Raw genomic sequence first — 26164 nt, 5'->3', positions numbered from 1 at the left:
ACTTACAGAAATGAGGGAAGTAGATTTAGTTTTTAGTCTTCTCTGAAGAACGAGCTACTGTACTAAAATAAATGCTTTTGGCATGCTCTTCCTTAGGTGTGGGGGTTAGTTTTGGCTTGTGAAGAAAGACTTCTTATTACTGGGTCTGCTGATAGTGAACTGAGAGCATGGAACATCACATATTCCCAGGAGGCAAGTGCTTGATATTTCTACTGCTTGACCTGATCATTATTCATATTAAAGCTATTGTACATTATTTTTAGTGTTTTCAGTATTGAATGTAAAATCAAAATATAAATGCAAATGGAATAAAATAATATTCCCTTGCACTGGTATTGTGTCCTATGCTTGGGGCAATTTATGTTATACAGGTAGTCCTCAACTTACAACCACAACTCAGCCCAAAATTTCTGTTGCTAAGTGAAATGTTTCTTAAATGTATTTTGATTCATTTTATGACATTTCTTGCCACAGTTGTTAAATGAATCACTACAGTTAAGTTAGTAACATAGTTGTTAAGTGAATCTGGCTTTCCCACTGACTTTGCTTATCAGAAGGTCGCAAAAGGTGACCACGTGACAGGGTCACTGCAACCGTCATAAATATGAGTCAGTTGCCAAGTGTTGCAATGGTCGTAAGTGTGAAAAATGGTCATAAGTCACTTTTTCAGTGCGGTTGTAACTTTGAACGGTCGCTAAATGAACTCTTGTAAGTCGAGGACTACCTGTACATCTGGTGATTTTGGACACAGAGAAGTCTAATGTTGATCCAGTGAGAAAAAGAGTCACTTATCCTTGGTTAGGTACTGCTTTTGTAGTGTTACCTGTTAGGGCATCCATTCAGAGAAATTTCCTTATCTAAACAGAAACAGAATGACCACAGGTGGGCAAAAAAAGCATGGCAGCAGGAGTGATTTCCAACTTTCTGTCTGCTTCCCCATTGACTTTGTAGGAAACTGGTATGGAGCATCAGAAATCACAATTACGTGATCAAAGCAGCATTGTAGCTAGATGAAGATCTTTGAAATTTAAGTACAAGAGTAATGATTCCAGATTTTGTATGCATTCTTTTAAATTTGCAAATTTGAGGTCCTGGATTCAAAAAGTTTAGCACTATGACATACTATTTGCACTAATTGAAGGCTACAAAGTTTTGTAGTATATAGATGGAACTGAGCTCGCTTCTTTGACTGTATGTTTTGATTGCAGGGATCAATCCCCTGAGTTATGAAGCCATTTATTTTTCCAGGAGATACTTTAGCTCATATTATGTGGTTCCCTTAATTAAAAATAAATGAAGGTAGAAGCAGTATTTTAATAATCCACTTTCATTGAATGTCATCTATTTTGTAACTCTTGTAGTTCCTGGCTCTAATATACAGCTTTGATGGACGTGTTATTTTACTTACAAAGCATTTGTTTTTACTTCGGCTTTATGTCTAAACATGCTATATACTTGAGATATTTAATAAATAAAGAAATGATTTGTCTGCAGAAAGAAAAGGCTTTCTTTAAGCCAAAGTATTTTATTCTTTTGGCACACTACATAGGACCAAGACGCCAGTGAGCCTGAAAACAAGAGAAATACAGGACATGTTCAGAGCTTGGAAGAATCTTCTGAAGATGCACAAGTTGTGGACCAAAATGAGGTATCTTTTTAATGTGTAGTCACGGTAACACATAATTTACTACATTGACCATACATAAATACTTCTATCTGAAGCAAATAGGATAGATGTTTCTAATTTAAGTAGGTTTTCTATGTTAGTGCTTTTCTAGTTCAAATACAGTAACTGAATAATATTTTGAAGGGCACAAAGTCATAATATCTTTTACAATCTTATTGGATGCACATGGTTCATACATAATGCTGAGCCATAATGTGGGTTGTTGGTGAAGAAATCACTGTGTGCCACTCATCTCTTAGTGGAGGGTTGGGAAGCTGAATCTCGGGGGGTGGGGGTTGCATTCAGCATCCAATATCTCTCACCCACATCTTGGTCTTTGGGTCTCTGGCTGTATTCTCCATTAGATCTTTCCAGCATTGTGGTTGTATAGGATCCTTCACTGAAAGGGTGAACTGCAATAGAAGAGAATGAATAGGAAGAAAAGAAAACAGCTACAGCAAACAGATCCATTATCAGATTGGAAAGAGTGCCCTGTGGCATAGAAAGAAACTCAGTGCCTGCACAGTCACCTTTGACCATTACAAACAAATACAACCAAGCAATTTCTGCCTGAAATCAATCCCCCTTCCCTGCCATTATAATGTTTAAAAAAGAGAAAAAGCTTTGGAGAGAACAGATATCCTCTCCTTTTCACGATGAAAAAGAAAAGTGGGAAAGAATGCCAGTTCAGCTTTTCAGGCAGCTCTGCTATTTATCCAGGTTCTTTTTTCATGTCTTCCTTCTATTATGCCATTTTGGCTGAGCTAACCTGTTTTTCTATACTGTCCACCCTCTGTTAATTTTCTTTGATGATAACCATGGTTTTCTTTTGAGCCATTTACTGCTTTGTTTTCCTTCATGTTTGTCTATGGCTTTTTTTTTTTTCAAGAAGGGCACTGAGAAATGTAAAGCAACTGGACACCTTTCTTGGTCTAAAGCAGTGTTTCTCAACCTTGGCCACTTGAAGATGTCCATCCGGACATCTTCAAGTGGCCAAGGTTGAGAAACACTGGTCTAAAGCCACAGTCAAAACAATATTGTCATTTTCAATTGCTTGGCTGGTGGTAAATAATTGCTATTTCATTGTCTGTACTGCATGCATTTTATTGACTTCCTTGACATTTTGTGACCACAATTGTTTAGTCGTCTTTTAATTAATTTGTTTTAGGACACTGTAAGGTGTGAGAAAGCTGGCTCCATCATGAGGGAAGGAAGGAGCCGTGTTGTTGGTCTTGCTACTGATAGATCAGGGAGAATCCTTGCTTGCCATGTGAGTGGGTAGCTTTTGGACCATATGGGAGTACTGCCAGACCTCTGGCCTTGTAGCTATGGAAAGAGATTTCTGGGCCAGCAAGTTTCTAATTTATTTTGGGGTTTTTTTTTTTCTTCAAGGGAACAGACTCTGTCCTGGAAATATTCTGTATCCTCAGCAAAGAAGAAATTCAGAAGAAATTAGAGAAGAAAATGAGGAAAGCAAGGAAAAAAGCCAAGTGAATGCATTACATTTGCTATATTTGTCATTTTTACATTATATATTATTTTAAAACAATTACCCATAAAATGGTCAAATTAAAATGGTAACGCTTTAAGATTCAAGATACAACTTAAGTTAATATTTCTGATTCATACAGAGGTTGTGTTTTTTGTTCTAGACAAAAGTCAAATGTGGAAGAGGAAGAGGAAGAACTTGATATCAGTATAGAGTGCAGTCTACAGGAAAAGATTCAACGTCTTGTTAACATCAAAGCTTCTGCTAAAATCAAGTGGGTGTCAAGTACTAAGGGTAATAAATATATTGTTTGTTTAAAAAGCAATTGTGTTAAAAAACTCAGTAATATTATACAATAACTCAACTTTTTTATAATGTATTTAAACTATACGAAAAATTACTGACTGTAATTGTATGTTACCAGGGAGTTGGATAGTCTCTGTTTCTCTTGTAATATAAACCCAAACCTAGGACCAAGTTTTTAAAAAATGTAATTTAAATATTTTTACACTAAAAAGAACAAGAGAAGGAAAGCTTTTGTGTAATACAAAATAAATATAATCAGCCACAATCCTAGTCTTTCTCCTCTACCAAAGTATTTCTGGTGCAGTGGGATTTAATGTAGCTTAACAGACATTCTAAAAAAGAACAATGCACAAAGGATAGGGCCATGTAATTAAATACTAATTCAGCTGTTAAATGCTGGAGATATATAAAGAAAGCCAAAAACAGAGATGTTACTTAACCATAGGGAAAATCAACTAGGAGAAAGCTATAGAGGACTCTAGGTAGAGGCTGAACTTTGTTGGAAACGAAGACTCCAACATTCTGTTGTTATTCTCTGTCTTCATGGCAGGATGGATATCATTTTTCCTATGATTGTTTTCAATAATGGCTTTTTTTGAAGTTTTGCATACTGTTGCTCATGTAACTAGGGATACATTTATTTATTAAACAGACTTATATTTCTATGAAATATTCCTTTACATTTCAACTCACAGTTGTTCTGGGTGGCATGCAACATTAAAAACCCATTGTTTAACACACACACACATACACATACACACTCACCAGAGGTGGGTTGCTCCCTGTTCGGATTGGGCAAACCGCTAGCACAGAAGCGTCGCGAGCATGGGCGAATCAGTAGCGCTGGGATTTCCAGCCTACCTCTGACACAATAATAATAATAATACTTTTATTTGATTAGCCGCAACCCTCTCCCGAAGGACTCGGGGCGGCGTACAATCAAAACGGATAAAAATACACATAAGACAAACATATATACAAAAAGAACAAAGACATATACATGTGTGCATGGAGGAGAGTTGACTTATAAGTGAAAGACAATTAAAAAACACAATTAAAAAACACAATTAAAAACACAATTTAAAATCCCCTTAAATAAAATTACTAAATTAAAAAACCCATCAGGAGCGTACGAAGTTATGGTTGAGCCAGGCCAGCTATTTGGAAAAGGTGGGTCTTGAGCTTAACACGGAAGGAGCGGAGGTCAGTAGTGGTCCTAATATCCAGGGGGAGGTCATTCCACAGGGCTGGGCCCGCCACAGAGAAGGCTCTGCTCCTAGGCCCGCCCCCGGGTGGAGGACCTGGTAGACGCATGGAATAGTGCGACTACCGGGGCCCTAGACCGGGTGGCGCCTTTGCGGCCTCTCCTGCGGCGACGAACCACCCTGGCACCTTGGTTTACCGAGGAGCTAAGGGTGATGAAACGCCACAAGAGACGCCTAGAGAGTCGTTGGAGATCCTCCCGTTCCGATTTTGACCGAGCACAGGTACGAGCATATTTGAAGACGTACCTTGTGGCATTAAGAGCGGCCAAACGTCAACATTGTGCCGCTCTTATTGCGTCTGCAGATAACCGCCCTGCCGCCCTGTTTCGGGTGACCCGCTCCCTCTTGTCTGAGAGACCACGGGAAGCCCCACTACAGGGCAGAGCAGAGGAGTTTGGGAAATATCTACAGGACAAAGTCGCTCAAATCCGGACGGGATGGGCCCCTTTCAGTGGTCCAGTAGAGACGCCCGTGGCGAGTCTTGAGGGACCGCTTTGGGAGGAGTTCGACTCGGTTGCCATCGAGGATTTGGACAGGTTGCGTGGACGTCTGCGACCCACCACATGTTTATTGGACCCGTGTCCCTCCTGGCTTGTACTGGCATCCTGGGAGGTTACGCGCGACTGGCTCCTGGGCCTGGTGAACGCCTCGTTGGGTGAGGGGTCCCTACCGGCCGCCTTGAAAGAGGCGGTGGTGAGGCCCCTGCTCAAGAAGCCTTCCCTGGACCCAACGGACCTAGTCAATTATCGTCCAGTCTCCAACCTTCCTTTTTTAGCGAAGGTTGTAGAGAGTGTGGTGGTACAGCAGTTCCCTCGTCACCTGGAGGAAAATGATTATCTAGACCCGCGCCAGTCCGGCTTCCGACCCGGGCACAGCACGGAGACGGCCTTGGTCGCATTGGTTGATGATCTCTGGAGGGCCAGAGATAGGGGTTGTTCCTCTATCCTGGTCCTATTAGATCTCTCGGCGGCGTTCGATACCATCGACCATGGTATCCTGTTGCACCGGCTAGAGGGGCTGGGAGTCAGGGGCACCGTTTTACGGTGGTTTGGCTCCTACCTCTCTGATCGGACGCAACGTGTGTTGGCAGGGGAGCAGAGTTCGACCCGGAGGCCACTCACATGTGGAGTGCCACAGGGATCGGTGCTCTCGCCTCTCCTGTTCAACACATATATGAAACCGCTGGGCGAGATCATCCGTGGTTTTGGGGTGGGATATCATCTGTATGCTGATGATACTCAGCTATACATTTCCACCCCGAACCACCCCAATGAGGCCGTCGAAATGATGTCCCGGTGTCTGGAGGCCGTACGGGTCTGGATGGATGGCAACCGACTAAAACTCAACCCTTCCAAGACGGAGTGGCTGTGGCTTCCGGCCTCCCGGTTCAACGAGGTGCTTCCATCTCTGGCCATTGGGGGCGTCCAACTAGCCCCCATGGAACAGGTGCGCAATTTGGGCGTCCTCCTAGATGCCCGGCTGTCCATGGATGACCATGTAACAGCCGTGGCAAGGGGGGCGTTCCATCAGGTCCGCCTGATGCGCCAATTGCGCCCCTTATTGGACCGGGATGCCCTACGCACAGTCACCCATGCGCTAGTGACGTCTCGCCTGGATTACTGCAATGCTCTCTACATGGGGCTTCCCTTGAGATGCACTCGGAGACTACAGTTGGTCCAGAACGCGGCCGCGCGGGTGATTATGGGGAGGACTAGATACTCCCCTGTAACACCTCTCCTGCGCGAGCTGCACTGGCTTCCTGTGGTCTACCGAGTGCGTTTCAAGGTTTTGATTATGATCTTTAAAGCGCTTCATGGCACAGGGCCTAGTTACATGCAGGATCGCATCCTGCCCCACACATCCCTACGACCAATTCGCTCACACAGAGAGGGACTTCTCCGGGTGCCGTCCGCCAAACAGTGCCGGGGGGCGACACCCAGGAGCAGAGCCTTCTCTGTGATGGGCCCAGCCCTGTGGAATGACCTCCCCCGTGACATCAGGATTACTTCCGATCTCCGCTCCTTCCGTGTACAGCTGAAGACCCACCTCTTTCAATTATCTGGCCTGGCTCAATCGTAATTTCTCTTATTCCTCCTAACTGTTTTTTAAATTGTCTTTTAAACGTTAAATTTTTAATTGCATATTGGGTTCTTACAATTGGGGTATTTTAATGCTGATTTTTAACTGTCTATATGATGTAATTTGTTACCTCCTCCGTGTCCGTGTCCGTGTATGTGTATGTGTGTTTTGTATGTATGTCTATGTGCTTTTTATACATCCTCTATGTTTATATGCTCCATTGTACGCCGCCCCGAGTCCTACTTGGAAAGGGAGCGGCTAATAAATTCAAACTTATTATTATTATTATTATAGGCGCCGCCCCATGGCACTGTCTGGTGGACACATATACACCTCAGCCATCTTCTCTAACAGTGGCCAATTTTTCTAAAGATCAGAGATTCTTTTCAATGATTCTTACCCTTCCAAAATATTTAACTTGAGCTTCATTGTAGTATTTTCACTAAGCAGTCATTGTTATTATTCATCATTAGTGCTTCCACTACTGTTGAATAATTTGTTCTTTGACTCTAGGTTTTTTCAAATATTGTCTCCAGCAAATTAAGCAGCCTTATACATCCATGTTTTTAAAAGCTGTTCTCAGTTTTGAGGGATCTATAACAGCGATGGCGAACCTTTTTTGGCTCGCGTGCCATAAGTGGGGGCAGCGCAGGGGGGTCGTGTGCGGGTGTGCTGCACCCATAATGCAATGCATGATCCTCAGTGCGCATGCGTATACTACAGGCACTCCCCCCCATTTTTACATGCTTTTTTCGCCCTCACCAGGCTCCAGAGGCTTTATAGGAGCCTGGCGAGGGTGAAAACACCCTCCCCCACCCCCCCGGATGCCCTCCTGAAGCTTCAGGGACCGTCAGGAGGCTTCCCTGACGCCTTCGGAGTGCTCAAAACGACCCTCCGAGCAAACCGGAAGTCAGTTCCCGAACTTCCGGTTTGCCTGTAGGGCCGTTTTTTTGCACTCCGGAGGCTTCACGGAAGCTCATGAAGCCTCCGGAAGGCCTCGGGGGCGGGGAGGCTCTTTTCACCCTCCCCAGGCTCCTATAAAGCTTCGAGCCTGGGGAGGGCGAAAAATGGCTTTTAAAAAGAGTGAACTCAGCTGGCCAGAGCGCGCATTGCCCTGACAAATGGCTCCGCATGCCACCTGTGGCACGCGTGCCATAGGTTCGCTATCACTGATCTATACACTTGTGGAAACCTTAGTATAATTCATAAAGCAAAAATAAATATCTTTGGTGTTTCCTTGTCATTTCCATCATCTATTGGATATTAACAATATGACTTTTGATTTTAGCATGTATGTCTGGTAGTTCTCATTTCATGTATTATTGAAGTCTGGATTGCAAATGAAGTTTATATTTATCTTTGTTGGCTTCTTTTACATATTATTCCTCTTAATTCATTTAACACTTAACATGGCAGTTACTGCTTTTTTAAACAATAACTAGTATTTTATTGAAACAGATCTTTTGACTTGATGCTGAATCCAAAAGGAGAACTGAAAGCCACCTTAATGCTCCAGAACAACAACATTGAATGCTACAGCCTGCAGTCATCAGAGCAATCTCCCCAAGTTGTGCAGACATCAAAGATAAACATTGGAGGTCACCGTACTGATGTTAGAACGGTGTCATTTAGCTCTGATAACATCGCCATCCTCTCTGCTTCTGCAGAATCCATTAAGATATGGAACAGGTATGACTCCCGTATGAACTCTAAAGGAAAACATGAGTTGCAATCCACATTAACAAGGACATTTTGTTTAAATGTCTTCAGGTATGAATCTGAACTATTAATATGGACTCCAGGAAAATGCATAATATCTAATTTTAGGCAGTAAGGCGGATATATATAGTAATACCGAATAGTATCCTTTTAAAATAGAAGGGTCACATTTACTGAGGATTCATCAATGGAGTTAGTTATCTTTGTGTTGTTGGATCTTTCCTATGGTGAGTTGTCTTACATTTGATGTAAAAATTCTGGGTCACTGCAGTGCTTTGTACAATGTATACTCAAATTGCGTATTACTATGCTCAAGATATTACAGTTGTCAGAGATTGTTCAGATTCTGGGATAAGATTTTTAGTGGCTGCTAGTCCTAATTTGCATGTTCCTCCTGACTCCAAAATTTCGTAACTCTCAAATTCAGTTCCTGGAGGGCCCTTGAAAATTGTTAGCTATTTTGTGAGGCATCTGGTTCTTCACTGTGGAAAACTGAAGCTACTGTACTCATCACCATCTCAGAGCCAGTTCACTGGAATACTTCCTGATTGATTAAAAAAAATGTCAAAGCATCCATCTAATTTATGTTGCCTATTCTACTTAATTTTGGAGGTAATTCTAAAGCTGAGGAAAGCTGAAGTAGGTCGCTGTCTGCTGAGAGTTTTTGGAGAAAACAGTTTTTCAGTGGTTGCTAATTCTAATATAGTTGTTTCTTTGCAAACATCAGTGTTGTGATTCCGCCACCAAATGAAGATGGTAAAATGAAGTCAGAGTCAGATATCTGGTGTAATTTTTGTTTGAAAGATCTATGAATTCAGTTTAGTTTTGTACCCAACACAAATTTCTAGGCTTTGGAAATTCTATGAAAGTCCCAATTATTTAATTGTGAAGGTAGCATTCTTGGCACAAGGATGATTTCGAGGCTGCACAACATTCTAAAGTAATTAGGATACACCCCAAATTGGTTCACTACTATTGTAGTGTGTATGTACAACATGTGTGCATACTTAACTGTTTTTCCAGTTGCGTGTTGTGCCCGTCAGTTTCTCCATTGGTAGTATATCAGCTCTGTTTTGGCTAGCTTTTATAAAAGAGCTTTTTGAAGAGAAATCTGGGGTTAAATATTGTGCTAATTTACAGCGATAGCTTTTTCCTGCCATTTGTGAAATTGTAAGAAATTTTCTTTTCCAAAAGTACCTCCAGTAAATATATTTCTTGTGTGTAAAATGGATTACTTTGTTTGTTGTTTCTTTTCCCAGGTCTACCTTGCAGTGTATCAGGACCATGGAGTGTGATTATGCACTTTGCTCCCTGTTTGTTCCAGGAGACCGGCAGGTCATTATAGGGACAAAGGTAAATTGCTCATCCTTTCTGAAGCATTAGGAGATCTTGCTAATAATGCCATATTTTTAATTTAAAAAATCATATCTAGTCAATATAGAGCCATTACAAGTTTTTTTGAAGAACTTTTGCTACAGCTGCAGACTGGTCTTTTACAGAAGTCTCATCTTTTTCCTTCAAGTTTCTTTTATGTATGGTTTACAATAGTGGTGAAATTCAATTTTTTTTACTACCTGTTCTGTGGGCGTGGCTTGGTGGGCATGGTGTGGCTTGGTGGGCGTGGCAGGGGAAGGATGCTGCAAAATCTCCATTCCCACCCAACTCTGGGGCCAACCAGAGGTGGCATTTGCCAGTTCTCCAAACTACTCAAAATTTCCGCTACCTGTTCTCTGAATATGGAAAAACTTTCCTTGCTTTATTCTCTTTCATCCCCAGCTGGGGTTATAGTAACACAGTTTTGATTCCATATAATGTTTTTTGTTTGTTTGTCTGTTCTTTTCATTGGCACTTCTGATATAATTGTTGAAAAATTGCTGGTACTGATACCTGGTATCAATTTGTGTACAAATTATAATTCATAATTTTTATTAGACTGGAAAGCTGCAGCTCTTTGATCTGGCTTCTGGATGTTTATTGGAAAGTGTTGATGCTCACGAGGGGGCTCTGTGGTCCATATCTCTTTCTTCAGATCAGGTAGGACAAGTTTAAATTTGTTCCTTTTTATTTGATAGAGTTGTGTTCAAGGTGACGTAATAGCTTGTAAGAAGACGACTTTTGGGGGGATGGAAATGGGCATAGTAGTTCTCTTATCTACTGTAAGGATTGTTACCATTTTCCAGCATTCCATAGTGTGCTGCCGTGTGAACAATACATTTCTCTATGTCAGATGGTAGATCCTGGAATGCTTCTGATGCTGCCTGATTCTTGTTTGCTTTCTGCAGTCCTTTGCAGACCTTGTGTTTAATTAGAGTAATTACTTAAAAATAGGTTATGATGACTTTTCAGGTATAATGTCAGAGTTAGGTTTTTTTACATTAACAGTGTGAAATAGTATAGTAGTTGATAAGGCAAAATGGTGGGTAATCATCTATAGGTACAGAGTCCAATTTAGAATTTGGATTGGTGAGGATTTTAGCTTTCATTGCAAAAATGTATTATTATGGAAATCAGCTACTGATTGATTTCCTAGTCCAGGAAAACAAACTGGCTGGGATTCAAAAATCTTTTAATGCTGCTGCTTTTCTAAATCATCTTCAGTGTGATTAGTCAAGGGAGAAGAAGATGGTAGATCATCATAAATGGTTGAGGAGGAGAAGCAGTAAAAAACAAAAATGAATCAGTAATGGTCTGCAAATGGTAGTGTTTTCAGTTCAACTCACTGGCTTTTCTGCACATAATATGCTCTTGGAGAGTGAATAAAGCAATTTAATTCTTCTGCTGTGTCATCTTTTATATATAGCAAAAGTGACCATGCTTAGTTTTAACTTGAATTATTTTCTCCTTCAGCGTGGTTTTATAACAGGAGGCGCAGATAAATCTGTCAAGTTCTGGGAATTTCAGCTAGTGAAAGACAGGAACAGTATCCAAAAGAGGTGAGAGTATTTTTCTAGGAATTAATAATATTTGAGCTCTGAATTTTATTCTCGTAGTATTGTTGATGCATAGAGCTTGCTAGCATGATGTAGAGTTTTGTCCTTTTTGAAAACATTGGGTACAATAATTTTGCATATCTTCTGGGTTGTAAACTTTTTCTAAGACATCCTACCTATTGTGTTGGTGAAATAAATACTATGTATATCTTTTATATTAATCTCTCTTATACTTCTTGCACCAAATTGATACCTTTATTGGTAGGATGGATATATTTGAAGACGAAAAATATGACCATTTTTATTTAAGCAGGATTTTTTTAATAAATATTTAAAATGATAAATATTAAGTGTCCTTTGCTTAAACATTCGATTTCTGTGAAGTTCCTATTAGAACTACATTTTACCTCTGAATTAATATCTTTATTAGATGCACTGAGTTAAAGAAGCATGGGAATGAATTTAATCATTTGGGGAAATATATACAGTATTTTTCAGTGTATAAGATACACTTCTTCCCCCCTCCCCCCAAAAAAGTGGGTGGAAATGTCTGTACGTCTTATACAGCGAATGTTGCCGAAGCTCACCCACTGGTTGGCCCCCACCCTTCAGCCTCTGCCTCCCAGCAATTTGCCTCCTTGGCAGCAAACAACCTAGTCAGCTTGAGCACAGCCCGATTTAGCACAAGCAGCTGATTGCGGTTGGATCAGCCTCCTGGAATACCGCCTATCAGCTGTTCCAGGCTGCAGGGATCGCCGCCACCGTTGCCACCCAACACCGCTTCTGTGTGCCCCATTTTCAACCTGTTTCAATCAGCAGGGAACCCCGACGCCTGGAATGGGCCAAAAATGGGACACGCAAAGACTGAAAACGAGGTGCACAAAGGCCAAAAATGGAATGTGCAGAGGCTGAAAATGGGGCGCACGGAGGCGGAGATAGATGGCAGTGGCGATGGGTGGTGGCTATCCCTGCAGTCTGGAACAGCTGATAGGTGATATTCTGGGAGGCAGATCTAACCGTCAATCAGCTGCTCGTGCTAAATCAGGCTGTGCTGCAGCTGACCAGGCTGTTTGCTGCAAGGAGGAAAATTGTTGGGAGGCAGAGGCAGATTTTTTTTTTCTACCCAAAAGCTAGATGTGTCTTATAATCCGGAGCGTCTTATAGTCTAAACTATAGACTAAACTGGTTAACACAAATAGGCCTTTTATTGCCACTATTCTGTCCTATTCAGTAATTCCTTGGCCTTGTTGCAGAGGCATTTTCTCTGCCTTTTTTATTGTGAAAGTGAGGTATGGCCCAGAAAAGTGGAAAGTAGAAAGAAGCAGCTTTAAATTAAATTGTTGTGCAGATTATTTTTTGTGGTTCGGGAAGTAGTTTTGCAAATGGGAAAAGGTGGGATTAATTCCACTTCTGCAACTGACCCAGGGGGCTGGATGAAATCAATGCAGGACAGTGATGTCACTAGTGCCAGTTAAGGCCTGTTCCGTCATGCAGGCAAAGAGAAGAACCAGTTTCTCCCCTTTGATTTATGAATCTAACTGTGCGGTAAGAGTCCATATATTTTACTTATCCCATCCTAGGCTCTCTGTGAAGCAGACACGCGTTTTGCAGCTGGATGAAGATGTTCTCTGTGTTCGGTACAGCCCCAATCAAAAATTTCTGGCCGCTGCCTTATTGGACTGCACTGTAAAAATATTCTACACCGATAGTCTCAAGGTACCCAATACTACCCCTAGTTTGGATATAAAATTAAGGGAACTGATGGAGATTCATTTTAGGCATTAAAAAAATTACACTCCTGTAATATCAAGGATCCAGCTAGACAATGAGTTAATTCACTCCTGTGACCAAAGAAAAGAAGGAAGTGATGGCCATATCTTGATCCTATTTCACTCTAGTTGCTTTCTTGTTCCTTCACTTTGCCAGAAACATCGTACTTTTCGGACTATAAGTTGCACCGGAGTATAAGACACACCAAGGTTTTGAAGAGGCAAATAAAATAAAATAAAATAAAAAGGTTTTGCACTCTGCAAACCTCCCAAAAATGGCCTGTTTTTCGCAAAAACGGGCCCGTTTCCCCCCCCCCCCAAAATGCATGAACAGTCTTCCAGAGTGCTCCTGGGGTGTGGGGCCACCAAAAAACAAGCAAAAAACTGCCCGTTTTCCACTCATTTCTGTCTTCCTCAGCCCCCAGGAGCTCTCTGAAGGCCGCCTACAGGCTCTGCACGGCCATTTTGGTGAAGGGGCAGGGTTTCAGGAGGCAAAAAATGCTGTATTCAGTGCATAAGATGCACAGAGATTTTCAGCCTCTTTTGAGGGGAAAAGGCGTGTTTTATAATCCGAAAAATACAGTAATTCTCTTTCTCTATAGTAGCTTTCTTTTGTGGGTACTTGTCCCCCCCCCAGTGTTTTATTTCATTCTGATTTTAATTACTTTACTTCCTTTTCCTTAAACTAAAAAAAATCAGACCAATTTTTCCTGTCAGTTTCTTTGTGGAGTATTTGAAGAATGTGGTTCACGAAGTCAAAAATACCCTTGAAAAATGAGGGCAGGACAAGTAACAAAGACCTTGCACTAATTATGGCTACAGCTAAGCAGAGGCGGTATGGGCTTTCATAGCCAGTATCTGTTGGGTAGTGTTGGGCTGCAAGATTTAGTGACCTTGACGCCCAAGGTCTGGAGTACAGATTTCCTGATGACAACTGTCATCTTCAGAGTGGTCTGCTACCAAGATCACAGCAATTGAGCAAGGACTGACTGAACTCCTGCCTTTATAGCCAGGTGTGCTGGCTATAAACAGAATTGCTGCAGTTGAAAAATAATGTAATTTCCCCAAAGGACATAATTAGCGCTCTCTGTAATTATGCCTTAATACAGACAGATGATATTTCTGACAGCGCTCTAAGTAACAGAGTCTAAGACAATTGAGCTGAAAGAAAGGACAACACCCTCAAGAGCACAGATTTGGTTGTTTTCTGATGCTGTTGAGGATGCTACTGCACTGCAGTGATGTTAGCTAGTGTTAGTCCTCTTTTGAGGGAGGAATTCAGATAATTTTTTGTCAGCCTTTTATGTGGAAGCTTTGAAATAATATTTGGCCAACAATCTGATCAAATGTTTTAAGGAGACTTACTAAAAATAGTGAACAACTGATTTGGCTCCTCACTCCTCATTAGTATAAGAGAAAAAAGAGAAAATAACCTGTAGTCCCTCTTTTGAAACCTCATTTTTTTCTCCTCTTCCCCTATATAAAATGTAATCCCTAACTTCACTGTGAGCCCTACAACTGGAGAGCTTAGCATGAAACATGGTGTTAAAGTTGCTCATGCTGAATTTGTGATAAAAGCAGGCATTATGTACACACACAGCTTCCTCTTTTCCCTAACAGAACAGGCTAAATCCTGCAGTGCCACGAGGGTGTCTTGGTTGGACAGTTGGTTAACCCCAAACAAAAAGCAGGACTTAACCTGTCAATGAAAGCTGTAAAGATCTAGGTGTTTACTAACACTGCACTTTTTAAAATGTGTAACTGATGTCTTCTCGGTTTCCAGTTTTTCCTTTCGCTCTATGGCCATAAATTGCCAGTGCTGTGCATGGATATCTCTTATGTAAGTATCCCATGCTTTGGAGATTTTTGGGGTGGCTTTATACTGGAAGATGTTTGTGTAAGTGTCTCTGTGGGGTATTAACTTATCCATGCTAGTTTATTTATGTAGCATGTGCCCACTGATGTTGAGGGCTGATGTAATAATGTAAAAGTTTCTCATAACTTGAATGAACTTGATTGATTGATTCTTGGTCTGTCATGAAATAGTGTTGCCTGCCAACACTAAGCCGGTATTAGTAGTAGTATGGTAGTAGTAGTAGTATTAATACCTCTGCATTAATCAAGATCTGTATAGATAGAACCATAATTGAGCCTGAAAATACAGTTGTAAATTATAGTGGTCATTAAGTGATTCACCAAATGACGTGCTCGATTTTACAATTTACAATATTTTGCAGCAGTTGCTAAGTGAACTCTGTGATAGTTAAGTAAGCCTGTACTCTCCAATTGGAGGTTGTTTTTTTTTGCCAGAAACCAAAAGTAAAAGCTGAAAACAGGCAAAAAAAAACCCCACTGAAAATCCACAGGATGCTGCAAACTGCCACAAATATTGGTTGCCAAGCACCCAAAATGAAATTGTGTGTGTGTATGTGTGTGCGCGCGCACACACACACAGCCATTGGTTCTTCAAAGACAGACCATAAATAATTCTAGGGAGGTCCATTGTAAGTTGAAATGATTGCTAAGCAGTCGATAAGTGAGGACTACTTGTGCCAAAAAGAAGACTTGGGTCCCCGATGACAATTAATGATTGTAGCCCTTACCTGTTTTGGAAAACAGTGCAGGATTCTGTTATGTTCCAGAAAAAAGTACACATACATGTAAGTCTAGATTGAACTGCAGGGATATCTAACTGATAAGGTTCTTTTCTCTCTGTCATGCTGAAGGATGGAGCATTAATTGCAACAGGCTCTGCTGACCGGAATGTGAAAATCTGGGGCTTGGACTTTGGGGATTGTCATAGGTCACTTTTTGCTCATGATGACAGGTAGGACAATGGGAATTGCGAGATGGGAGATCTCTCTATAAAAGGTGAAATGTTTTACACTTCTGAAAGAAATCCGTTATATTGTAGTCTCTATAGAACTACATATGGCACACATACTGCATTGTTCAGGGCAATGAATCTTTCCGATTAGAGCTCCTTAGGTATCGTCCTTTTTTCCTTTTCTTAACTAACAGCTTTTGGCATCGAGCCCACCTCCGTTGAAAACAACCTTTTCCACACTACTTGCAATTCTGTTTGTGAAGCTGGGCGGATTTACAGCTCCTTTGAAAGATTCAGTTATAAACACTGTACACAATATTTTGTGGGCTTCCATTTATGGTAGTGGAGGGATTTCTTCAGACATTTGAACAGTACAAATGTGCACTATATTTTGAGCTTATAATGACTCCTTGAAACATGAGTTTTGTTTTGGGCAATTTTTTCCGCATGAGCTTGGTATAAAAGGTAGCTTTTTCAACTTGCAGTAATTAGACTGGAGTGTTCTTTTATATCTTGCCCCTATTTTCTCATTAAATTATCTTGGTTTAACATAGTAAATTTTAAGAAGAGGACTCGGCAATTTCTCCCCCAAAACACGAACTTCAATTTAAAAAAATTACAGGATAAAATATATTAATGTAGCCAACATATGCTGGATCCATAAATCTCTTATCATACAACATGCACTGAATTCATAAGTCTTTATCAGCATGCAGATCTTAAGTATCTTCTTCCCTTTTAAAAATACTTCCCATGATGTAAATATGTGAATGGGAATTTGGAAATAGTAATGAATTTCCATATCTTCTCACAGTTAATTATGTTTTCTTTCATTCTTTAGTGTAATGTATCTTCAGTTCGTTCCAAAGACCCACCTCTTCTTTACAGCAGGAAAGGACCACAAGATTAAACAATGGGATGCCGATAAATTTGAGAATATCCAGACTTTAGAGGTAAAATAAAAGATATTTAGGAATAGACTTCTCCTGACATTTGCTGTGTATGTGCATGTTTGCATGCAGTCCATCCGGAGGTTATACCAAGTCCAGCATGTGGTGTGAGCAGTGATAAAAATGCTTCATTAGGTCCAAGTGGCCTCACTATTCCATATGTGTGCTGGCTAACACTAGGCTTCCAAGTGTAAATCAAGGCATCGGTTATCATCTCACCCATAAAACATTTCATGCCACAGGGCTTTGCTACTTGAGAACTGCAATGTTTTCTAGTGGGACCCAGGAAGTATGCCTCTTCTGTCACAGCACCTGCCCCTTGCTCCCATCAAGAAGCTATTGAAGATCTGGTGGTTCTCCCAGGGGTTGGCAGGTTAAGCCCCCATTGGATGGATTTATATGTCTTATATTCAGGCTACTTATAAATGTGTTACTTTTTATAATATCGTTCTTACTTTTAAAATGGTAGTTTCTCCATGTTGGGTAGCCTCTATATTGATAAATAAAAAAATAATTTCTTCCCTTCCCTATAACTAACCACCTGCCTAATTCATAGGGGCATCACCAGGAAGTGTGGTCCTTGGCTATCAGTCCCAATGGAGATTACCTGGTTTCCTGCTCTCATGATAAATCATTGCGCCTCTGGGAAAGGACAAGGGAACCCCTTATTCTGGAGGAGGAGAAGGAAATGGTAAGAAGTAATCAGAACTTCTCTCTTGAATCTGTTTAGCGGAGTTCCAATCCCAGATCTTTTAATGTAGACATTCATATGTACTTGCATTATTAGGGCTTTTTAATGAGTTCATTGGTGGTCCCCTACTTGCAAACATATCTATTAGCTCAATGCTGAGGCTTTACATTGAACAGGCTGTACTGTCAAGCTATTGGTTTAATAGGAAGAGGTTGTAAATTTTTATGTTGGCTGATCGCTCAAAAATATTTAAAGGTAAACTGCAGTTTTGTTCTCTGTTACAGGGACTGGAATCATCTTCTTATAAATGTCAATGAGACAAAGCATATATGTATTTTACAAGTAATATCAATTTGGTTTATTCAGATGATTTAATCTGAGGGAGCAGCACAGGTTAGCTGCTTCTCCCAAACGTGTATTATTTCACAATATAGGACAACTCAGATTTCCACGTTCCAGGGAATAAATTCCACTTCAATTAGTAAAATGTGAGAAAGGGCATTCCGTGCCTCCCTTTCTCCACCCTGTTGCCTGTTTTTCTCCTCAAAACCTTCCTCAGATGATCTCCCTTGGCTTCAGAGAAATCTTGAGGACCATCTGCAGATGGGAAAGAGGCCTCAGCCATGTATAATAAAACATTCCGTAGGGAATGGGGAAGCGTCCAGGAGTGGGATATTCTCACAGCCAATATCCCACTCCTGGATGCTTCCCCATCCTACAAGAATACAGTTCAGGTAAGACCAACTGTCAATCTCTCTCAATTGTGGCATCTTACAAGCCTACCACGTTAGAAGAGAATATTTATAGCTCAGGATTGAACTGTAGGTCCTTGTGTTCTCTGAACTTGGTGGTTTTCTTGCAGATGTTTCTTTACCAAACTAGTTAACATAATCAGACTGAAAGTTCTGAAACATCTCAAGAAAACCACCAAGCTCAGAAAGCACCAAAGCCCCCCACTGCTAAGTTACTTTATGGTAAATAAAGATGTTATTTTATTGCTATATAAATTTCATTTATATTGCACCTTTGCTGTAGCACTCATGCGGGTCTCCCCTTCATGTTTAGCTTTCTTGGTAGGCTGTTGTGAGCATAATAAAATTGGGGAGAAGAAAAGCAAATATTCTTGAACTGTTTGAAAAAAATGGATAGAATATAGATTTTAGAGCTGGTTGGAACGAGGTAGATATGGGAAAAATATAAGCTTCCATGGATACTCTGGATCGGAAGGAATTGTTTTAATATTTTAATATACTTGGATATGCTGACACGCAAGATACTTTTCTTTCACAGCAAAGAGAAATAGAATATGAAGATAGCATCGCTAAGGAAGATCAGCCAGTGGTAAGCAACATCTATGTGGACTGTTTTTTTCTTCTTCCTTAAGCTGCTTTTCTTGGGGGCCCCAAAATGGAGCTGAAGCAGCCATGGAGACTGGAACAATGGGATGTTTGGTTGTGGTTGCCAACTGGCTGACTAGTATTTCCTGGACTGTCTTTCTCCTTCGTATTTGAACTGAATTAAAAATTTCTGGGAAACTTGCAGAAATGAATAATCTGAATGCTATTTTTTCAATTTACATGTATGTTTCAGTAATTAATTTTATTGGACATCATAATTATATACCCGTACCTAGTAGGCTTTTTTTGTAAAATATTTCAGATTCCACAAAAAAAGAATCTCTGCTAAAAAGCTTACCCTGCATTTGATTCTAGTCCCCCCCCCGCCATATATTCAGTTTGATCTACCTTTATTACAATAAGCAGAATTAAGCATACAAAGCTCCTTCAGTAATCACCATAAGCTTTCAAACTAACTTCCAGTTCACACTTTCCTGCTTCTTTTTTCTAATCCAAGATTCCCATTGCTGCATCAATGTAATATTTAGTCTTTTGGTCACAGAATAATAATAATAATAATAATAATAATAAATTGAATTTATTAGCCGCTCCCTTTCCAAGTAGGACTCGGGGCGGCGTACAATGGAGCATATAAAACATAGAAAATGTATAAAAAACAAATAGACATACATACATACCAAACACATATACACATACACGGACACGGACACGGAGGAGGTAACAAATTACATCATATAGACAGTTAAAATTAGCATTAAAATACCCCAATTGTAAGAACTCAATATGTAATTAAAAATTTAACGTTTAAAAACAATTTAAAAAACAGTTAGAATAGCACATTATTCTTTCTTAAGTTAATGAGGAATATCGCATTCGTTTCTTGATTTGATTGTCTCAGTTCTGTATATTGCATGCTAATATTTAATTATTTTTTTAGAAGTCTGTAAGAGAACATATGGACAAACACAAACAGAAGACAAAGCAAATACTGTGCTTTCAGAAACAAAGCAGAAATTATTTTATTTTCAGCTGGAGAGCAGCAATCGCTAACACTGCCATCCCTATCAGCCTTATGCTTTTTATACCATTTTGTTTATCCTAAGCTTTGTGGTCCATAAATAATCTAAAAGTATTTTCCCTGGGCTATCACAGAATTTATTTTTATACAAAAGATTCAAAATTCACATACAGAATCGTAGATATTCAAATCAAAATTTTAGTAGGCATATTTAGATTTCAAGAGAATTACCCCTATTTTGCGTGTTAATTTTAAAATACTTCCGTTTCTTCCCAGGTTCCTGGGGAGATTCAGGGTGAGGCTGGATTAGCTGGGAAGAAGACCATTGAAACTATCAAAGCTGTAAGTTTATTTTTCCTACAATTTTCTACTAAAAGGGAAGATTCCTTCTTTTTTTAAAAATAAATAAATAAATCGCAAAATATTCATATTTCTCCTTTAAAAAAAACCCTCTACATCGATCACTGATTAGAAAGCTGTCTAAATTAAGTGAAAACTTTCTAATGCATAGAATTAGACTATCTATTTGTCTGTGTGTGGTTTCAGTGGGAAGCAGACCTATTAGTAAGAATCAAAAATTCAACTTTATCTCATTTTTCTACCAGTTGAACAATCAAGAGAGAATTATTAATGTTTCCTTAGACACACCTTCAGAACTTTAGTTAGTGCAACGGCAGGATTTGAAGCTACTACAGTATGCATTTGATATTTTCCAGCATTGCAGTTGTAATGACTCTAGATTGCAATTATTTGTTTTGTTAGACTTTTCTATTTAATTACTACCATGTGTTTTGGGGTGTTTTCTTTTTCCTCTCTAGGCTGAACGAATCATGGAAGCCATTGAACTCTACAGGGAGGAGACTACGAAACTGGAAGAGCACAAGGCCGTCTGCAAAGCTGCTGGAAAAGAGGTCAGGAAGGAACAACTTATGTTTTCTTCAGTGTAGTGTGAGCAAACCTATTTATTATCAGAGTGAATACTTACAGAGCTGAAAAGAGACATAACCTTTGCATCATAGGTCTTATACATAATATTCAGCTGATCTTGGTATCTTTGAGATCCATGTTCTAAAGTGGATAAAAATGCTTTAATCATTTGCAGTGAAAAGTTCTTCCCATTTGATGTAACAGAACTATCCAAAAAGCTAAACCCAACTGATGCCTAGGAATGCAGGAAAAAAACCCAATTTGCTATGATTTAAGTTGGATTAGATTTTTCCCTTCAGTTTTCATCCTTGGCCAAGTTGAAATGAAATTTAGAAGAGGTCCTATTTATTTATTTAGCATATTTATATAGCTTCCCATTTCACAAGCAGCTGACTATGTGGTGTACAACACAAAGAGTTGAAAATCCATTACAGTCTAAAAACAATAAAAAATAGCAGATAAATAAACAGATGAAACCCAAGAAAATAGGAGGACAAACATATCAGCCCACCTTCCAGGATCCCCTGGGATCCCTCCTTCCCTCTGTCTCTCCCAAAGGTGGTAAAAAAAAAAAACCACCACATTTTACGGTACGCTTCAAATATTTTCAATATCTATTTTCTCTCTCTCTCCAGAAAGAATAATGGGCTTTAAGTTACAGGAAGGCGGATTCCAAATAAGTATTACGAAAAATTTCCAAAGGGCGAGAGCAGGGTCATGCTATAAACAACTATCCAAAGATGTAGTTGGGCGCCTTTCATTGGTTACTATCGAGGAGGAAGCTGGACAGCCATCCGTCAGGAAAGCTTTAATTTGGAGTGACATCTGAATGGCCTCTTCCAATTCTTATGATAGGACATAGAACATTGTCCTATCCCTAGGGGAAGTGGGCTAACTAAAACTAAAAGCTCACTTGAAACAAACATGGCCTTGGATATCTTCTTTGCTTCAGAGGCTTAAGTTTGGAAATGGGGGCTGAGTATATGCTAATTTGATTGCCAATAATTGTAGTATAATTCATTGTTTGTGGAAACTACCTCATCAGTGTTTGTTTCTCTCTTAAGATATTGCTACTGTTTAGTACTGTTTAATACCTGTAACAGAGTATTGACGCCAGTGCTTCATATTCTCTTCACATTTTAATTCACCACATTATCTCCCATGATTTGCTTCTGTTGTAACAGCTTAGATTTGAATGTGCATGAAAAAAATGAGTTATTTGGAGAGCCATGATCCTGTCAAGGATCCTTACTGTTTGCTTATGTGTATGGTTGAGTAGGGTAGAATAAATGTATATTTTATGAAACTGAGTGGATTTGAGACATGTTTTATAACTAGAAAGAGCGTTTTCTTTTTTCAAGTAAGTGAAATGATGCATTTAATTTTTCAAAACAAGATATGTTAGGAAATTACTTTTGAACTTTTATGTAAGTTGGTTATTATAACTCATTTTATTTCTCCAGGTTCCTCTTCCTGTAAATCCAATTCTCCAGGCTTGTGGCAATATTTCAGTAAGTCTGCTTTTAGTCATTTGAAGGAACGTTGTTGGCATAAAAACAGATCATAAATAGAAGCATATATATATATATATATATATATATATATATATATATATATATATATATATATGTGTGTGTGTGTGTGTGTGTGTGTGTGTGTGTGTGTGTGTGTGTGTGTGTCATGTACAGGTCTGGGTAGAGTTTGTAATGGATTGGAAATCATATGTGTGTGGGCATTTCTTTTTTTATTCTTTTCAAACTTAGTATTCCTATCATTTCATGTTTTGGTAACTTAAAATTTCCATGAGCAGTATAACCTTAGTACTGTTTTGGGAGCATCTTTAGGGCTGCCACTTACATTCTCTCTTTTTGTACAGAGGCAGAATTATTGGAATTATCAATCTTTCTGCTGAATCCAACTGTTTCTTTTTTTCAAAAAAAGTTTTCTCTTTAATCATCATTTTATTTTTCATCCAACCTAGAACTAAGGAAAAAATTCCTGACAGTTAGAACAATTTAATCAGTGGAATGATTTGCCTCCAGAGGTTGTGGGTGCTTCATCACTGGAGGTTTTTAAGAAGAGATTGGACAACCATTTGTCTGGAATTATTTAGGGTCTCCTGCCTGAGCAGAGGGTTGGACAAGACAACCTCCAAGGTCCCTTCCAATCCTGTTATACTTTTATGCATGTGTCAGATAGATTTCACATGCAAACATTTTAAAAATTGGAATATTTGCAATCTTGAGATTAAATTTGTGTTCATATTTCTGCCTATTAAAAACTTTTTAATAGATCTGTTTCTTAAAAACTGTCTTGTTCTTACAGCTTAGTAACTTACTATAAGTAAGAATGGAAATAAGATACAATAAATCTTACTAAACTAAAGGAATCTTCAAGATACTTTGCCTTTTCTCACATTTACATTTTGTTTTGCTATAAATTGGGCAGCTAATAATAAAATAGAAGTGATTACTTACATCTACCTTATGTAGTTCTTGGGAGAATAGACAATAAAGCCACAATAAAATTAATTTCCAAAAGGAGTTGTGTAATTTTTTATTTCTGATTTCTTTACAATCTGTTTTTCAATTTTTGTACTTACAAATTGGTACATATTGGTAACAGTTCTGTTTACAGTAATTGTTTCTTTGAGGTAATCAAAGGAGCTACCAATATGTACCAATTTAATTATTAAGCTCCAACACAATTGGTAAATATAATGTAATTTCAAGACAGTGGAGTACTATCAGTAAATTATTATTAATGGTAAATTCTTGATTATTTGCTGAAATAAATCAGAGAATAAAGAATTCTAAGTTGCCTCATCAAATCTGAATGTAAGGTCTTTTCCCTATTTATTTAGAACTTCTAAAAGAGCTTATTTTGATGTATGCATTGACTTCTGATAACTTACATTTTTAATGTTTTCCTTAGACAACTGGCCCACATGATAATACATTTATCTGAGATGTGATTATTGGAGATGTGATTATGAATTGAGATAGTCACTTCTCTGTGATAGTTGTAGAGAAAAATAGTATACATCCTAAAATCTCTTGAGTGAAAGTTAAGAATTTGAACTATTTACTATTTGAACTATTTACTGTAGTTTAGGATGAAATTATTCTTCTTTTTCCTTGCAGCCTTCTGCATATGTATTGGATGTTCTCAAAAAGGTGAAATCAAGGTGTGTTTGTAGAAGCTTCTTACCAACAAAATCTTGAATTTCTTAATAGCTTGTCTAATAGGAGCTGCTAAGGTAAAAGCTAGAATGGTCTCAGCAAGTTGAATCTACTTTGTATGAATCCCATGTTCTGTTTTCATAATCTGTAGTTTTGTCAAGCTTCCAAGTATACTGCATTAAGAGAATGTGCCCTAATAAAGTATTGAGTGCTAATGAATGTGTAGCATTGCAAATATGATAATATCCTTGGAATCCCGTGATACAGTGTATGTTCTAGGTCTTAATTAGATTTAGTTTTACTGCCCCTCAGACATTGTCCTTAGCTCTAATGATCAGAGTAATAATATCACTGGAAGCATGTAGACAAAAACATTTCTTTTTGCAATTCTCCTTCTCCAGTCTCTCTCACTATGAGGAACTAAACATGATTTCTTAGTGTTAAATGAACCATAAAATGCAACTAATTTACTTCTAGAGAGCCAGTTCATTCAAGTACTTATATGCACATTGCCATCTTTTCTTTTATGGCTGTGAGTATAAATGGTTCTAATGGTAGAAATTGCCCAAGAATTTGGATTGGCAACTTGTAGTCCTCCATATTGTTGGGTTGCAATTTCTATCATATTTTTCCATAATGGCTAAGGCTGCAACTCACACATACGTTGCCTACCTCTGCTGTGAAATAAAATTGAGCCACATTTCACACAGGATAAAGTTTTTCAAAATTTTGCTGTCTAGAGCCCACTTGAGCGGCTAGTGTTTCAGAAAAAAACCTTCAGGCATTTGCCTCTATTAGCCAACTGGCTTCAAGTAAGGAGAGCAAGAAGACCAAGTAAGACTGAGAATCAGAGGTAGAACCAGACCTGCCGTTTGAAACCATTGATTCAGCATGATTCCTATTTTATTTATCAGCTAATTCTATTTCTTGGAAAGAAGGCAGTAACAGTGTTAGGAACTGTTTAAAGTATGCCTTCCCTTTGCCTTGAGCATCTGCTTTTCTGCCCTTGATAAGAGAAAAACATTATTGCCAGATTGTTGGGTTTTACTTTTTAATGTTGGTGCATGATATGGAAATGATGATCCTATTTCTCTCTCTCTCTCTCTCATAGTGAATTGGAAGAATCCCTTTTGGTTTTGCCTTTCTCCTATGTGCCTGACCTCCTAACGCTCTTCAATCAATATTTCGAATTGGGTCTAGAGGTAGAGTTGCTCTGCCGGGCTCTCCTGTTTCTGCTCAGGTAAATTGAAGGATTTTTCTTTTTTTAAAAAAACAGGTATATTACTATTTTCTTTTAAGACTGAAACTGGCTAGCTTACGATCAGGGGTGTCAAACTCAAGCCAGGGCAGGATCTGGCCTGTGGGGTGCTTAAATCTGGCCCGGGCGGCTGGCCTGGAAATAGCAAAGGATCAGCCTGTGGTGCCTCTGGCAGCCAAAACGGGACTCAAGGAGCCGCAAAAACACCCACCCACCACCAGCCTGCGGAGAACTACAATGCTGATCTGGCCCTCGAAGAAATCCAGTTTGACACCCCTGCATTAGATTAATATGGGGAACCTAATCAAAGTTTGGTATTCTTAGAAAGCAAATTTGAATTTAATTAAAAAAAATCAATAGCACAATTTTTGTACACAGCAGTTCTGGTTTAGTCACTAGAACATAAACACACTAGTGAAAGTTTCTGGTTAGCCGTTTCATCAAATTGATCCCTTTGTCTTGTGCTGTAGTCTATTACTTCACATTCTTTGATATCTTGTAATTGTCAAATCTGGCAATATTTAACAGTTGTTGTAGGCAACCCTGGTCAGCATGCACATTCAATTAAAACTGAAAAATCGCTGTTTACTTTGTGAATTGTTTTAATGTTGTTAATAACAATAACAACAATAATAATAATTTGTCAGTGCACAACATATGTACAATGAGATTGATTGAGTTCCCTCAGCGCACCCCCCCCCTCCAACACAATACAAGTCATTATTATATA

The 26164-nt window shown here is 39.2% G+C and overlaps 1 protein-coding gene across 1 annotated transcript in view; it reads left to right on the top strand.

Moving 5' to 3' along the window:
• WDR3 (WD repeat domain 3) overlaps positions 1–26164 on the top strand; it is a 34642-nt gene that overhangs the window by 5020 nt on the left and 3458 nt on the right. Inside the window, exons 5-24 of the mRNA XM_081942137.1 lie at positions 97–192; positions 1550–1648; positions 2835–2936; positions 3059–3156; positions 3319–3429; positions 8264–8494; positions 9784–9877; positions 10457–10558; positions 11372–11457; positions 13035–13170; positions 15007–15063; positions 15950–16050; positions 16892–17003; positions 17557–17691; positions 18982–19032; positions 20344–20409; positions 20886–20978; positions 22458–22505; positions 24138–24181; positions 25288–25416. Of these exons, the coding sequence (XP_081798263.1) occupies positions 97–192; positions 1550–1648; positions 2835–2936; positions 3059–3156; positions 3319–3429; positions 8264–8494; positions 9784–9877; positions 10457–10558; positions 11372–11457; positions 13035–13170; positions 15007–15063; positions 15950–16050; positions 16892–17003; positions 17557–17691; positions 18982–19032; positions 20344–20409; positions 20886–20978; positions 22458–22505; positions 24138–24181; positions 25288–25416 (1991 nt within the window). The remainder of the gene's footprint in view (positions 1–96; positions 193–1549; positions 1649–2834; positions 2937–3058; positions 3157–3318; positions 3430–8263; positions 8495–9783; positions 9878–10456; positions 10559–11371; positions 11458–13034; positions 13171–15006; positions 15064–15949; positions 16051–16891; positions 17004–17556; positions 17692–18981; positions 19033–20343; positions 20410–20885; positions 20979–22457; positions 22506–24137; positions 24182–25287; positions 25417–26164) is intronic.

The sequence above is a fragment of the Natrix helvetica genome (genome assembly GCF_964273705.1).
Source record: "Natrix helvetica genome assembly, chromosome: 2".
NCBI lineage: Eukaryota > Metazoa > Chordata > Lepidosauria > Squamata > Natricidae > Natrix > Natrix helvetica.
The sequence above is the reverse complement of the archived record's forward strand: the minus strand, read 5'-3'. Positions and strand labels throughout refer to the sequence as shown.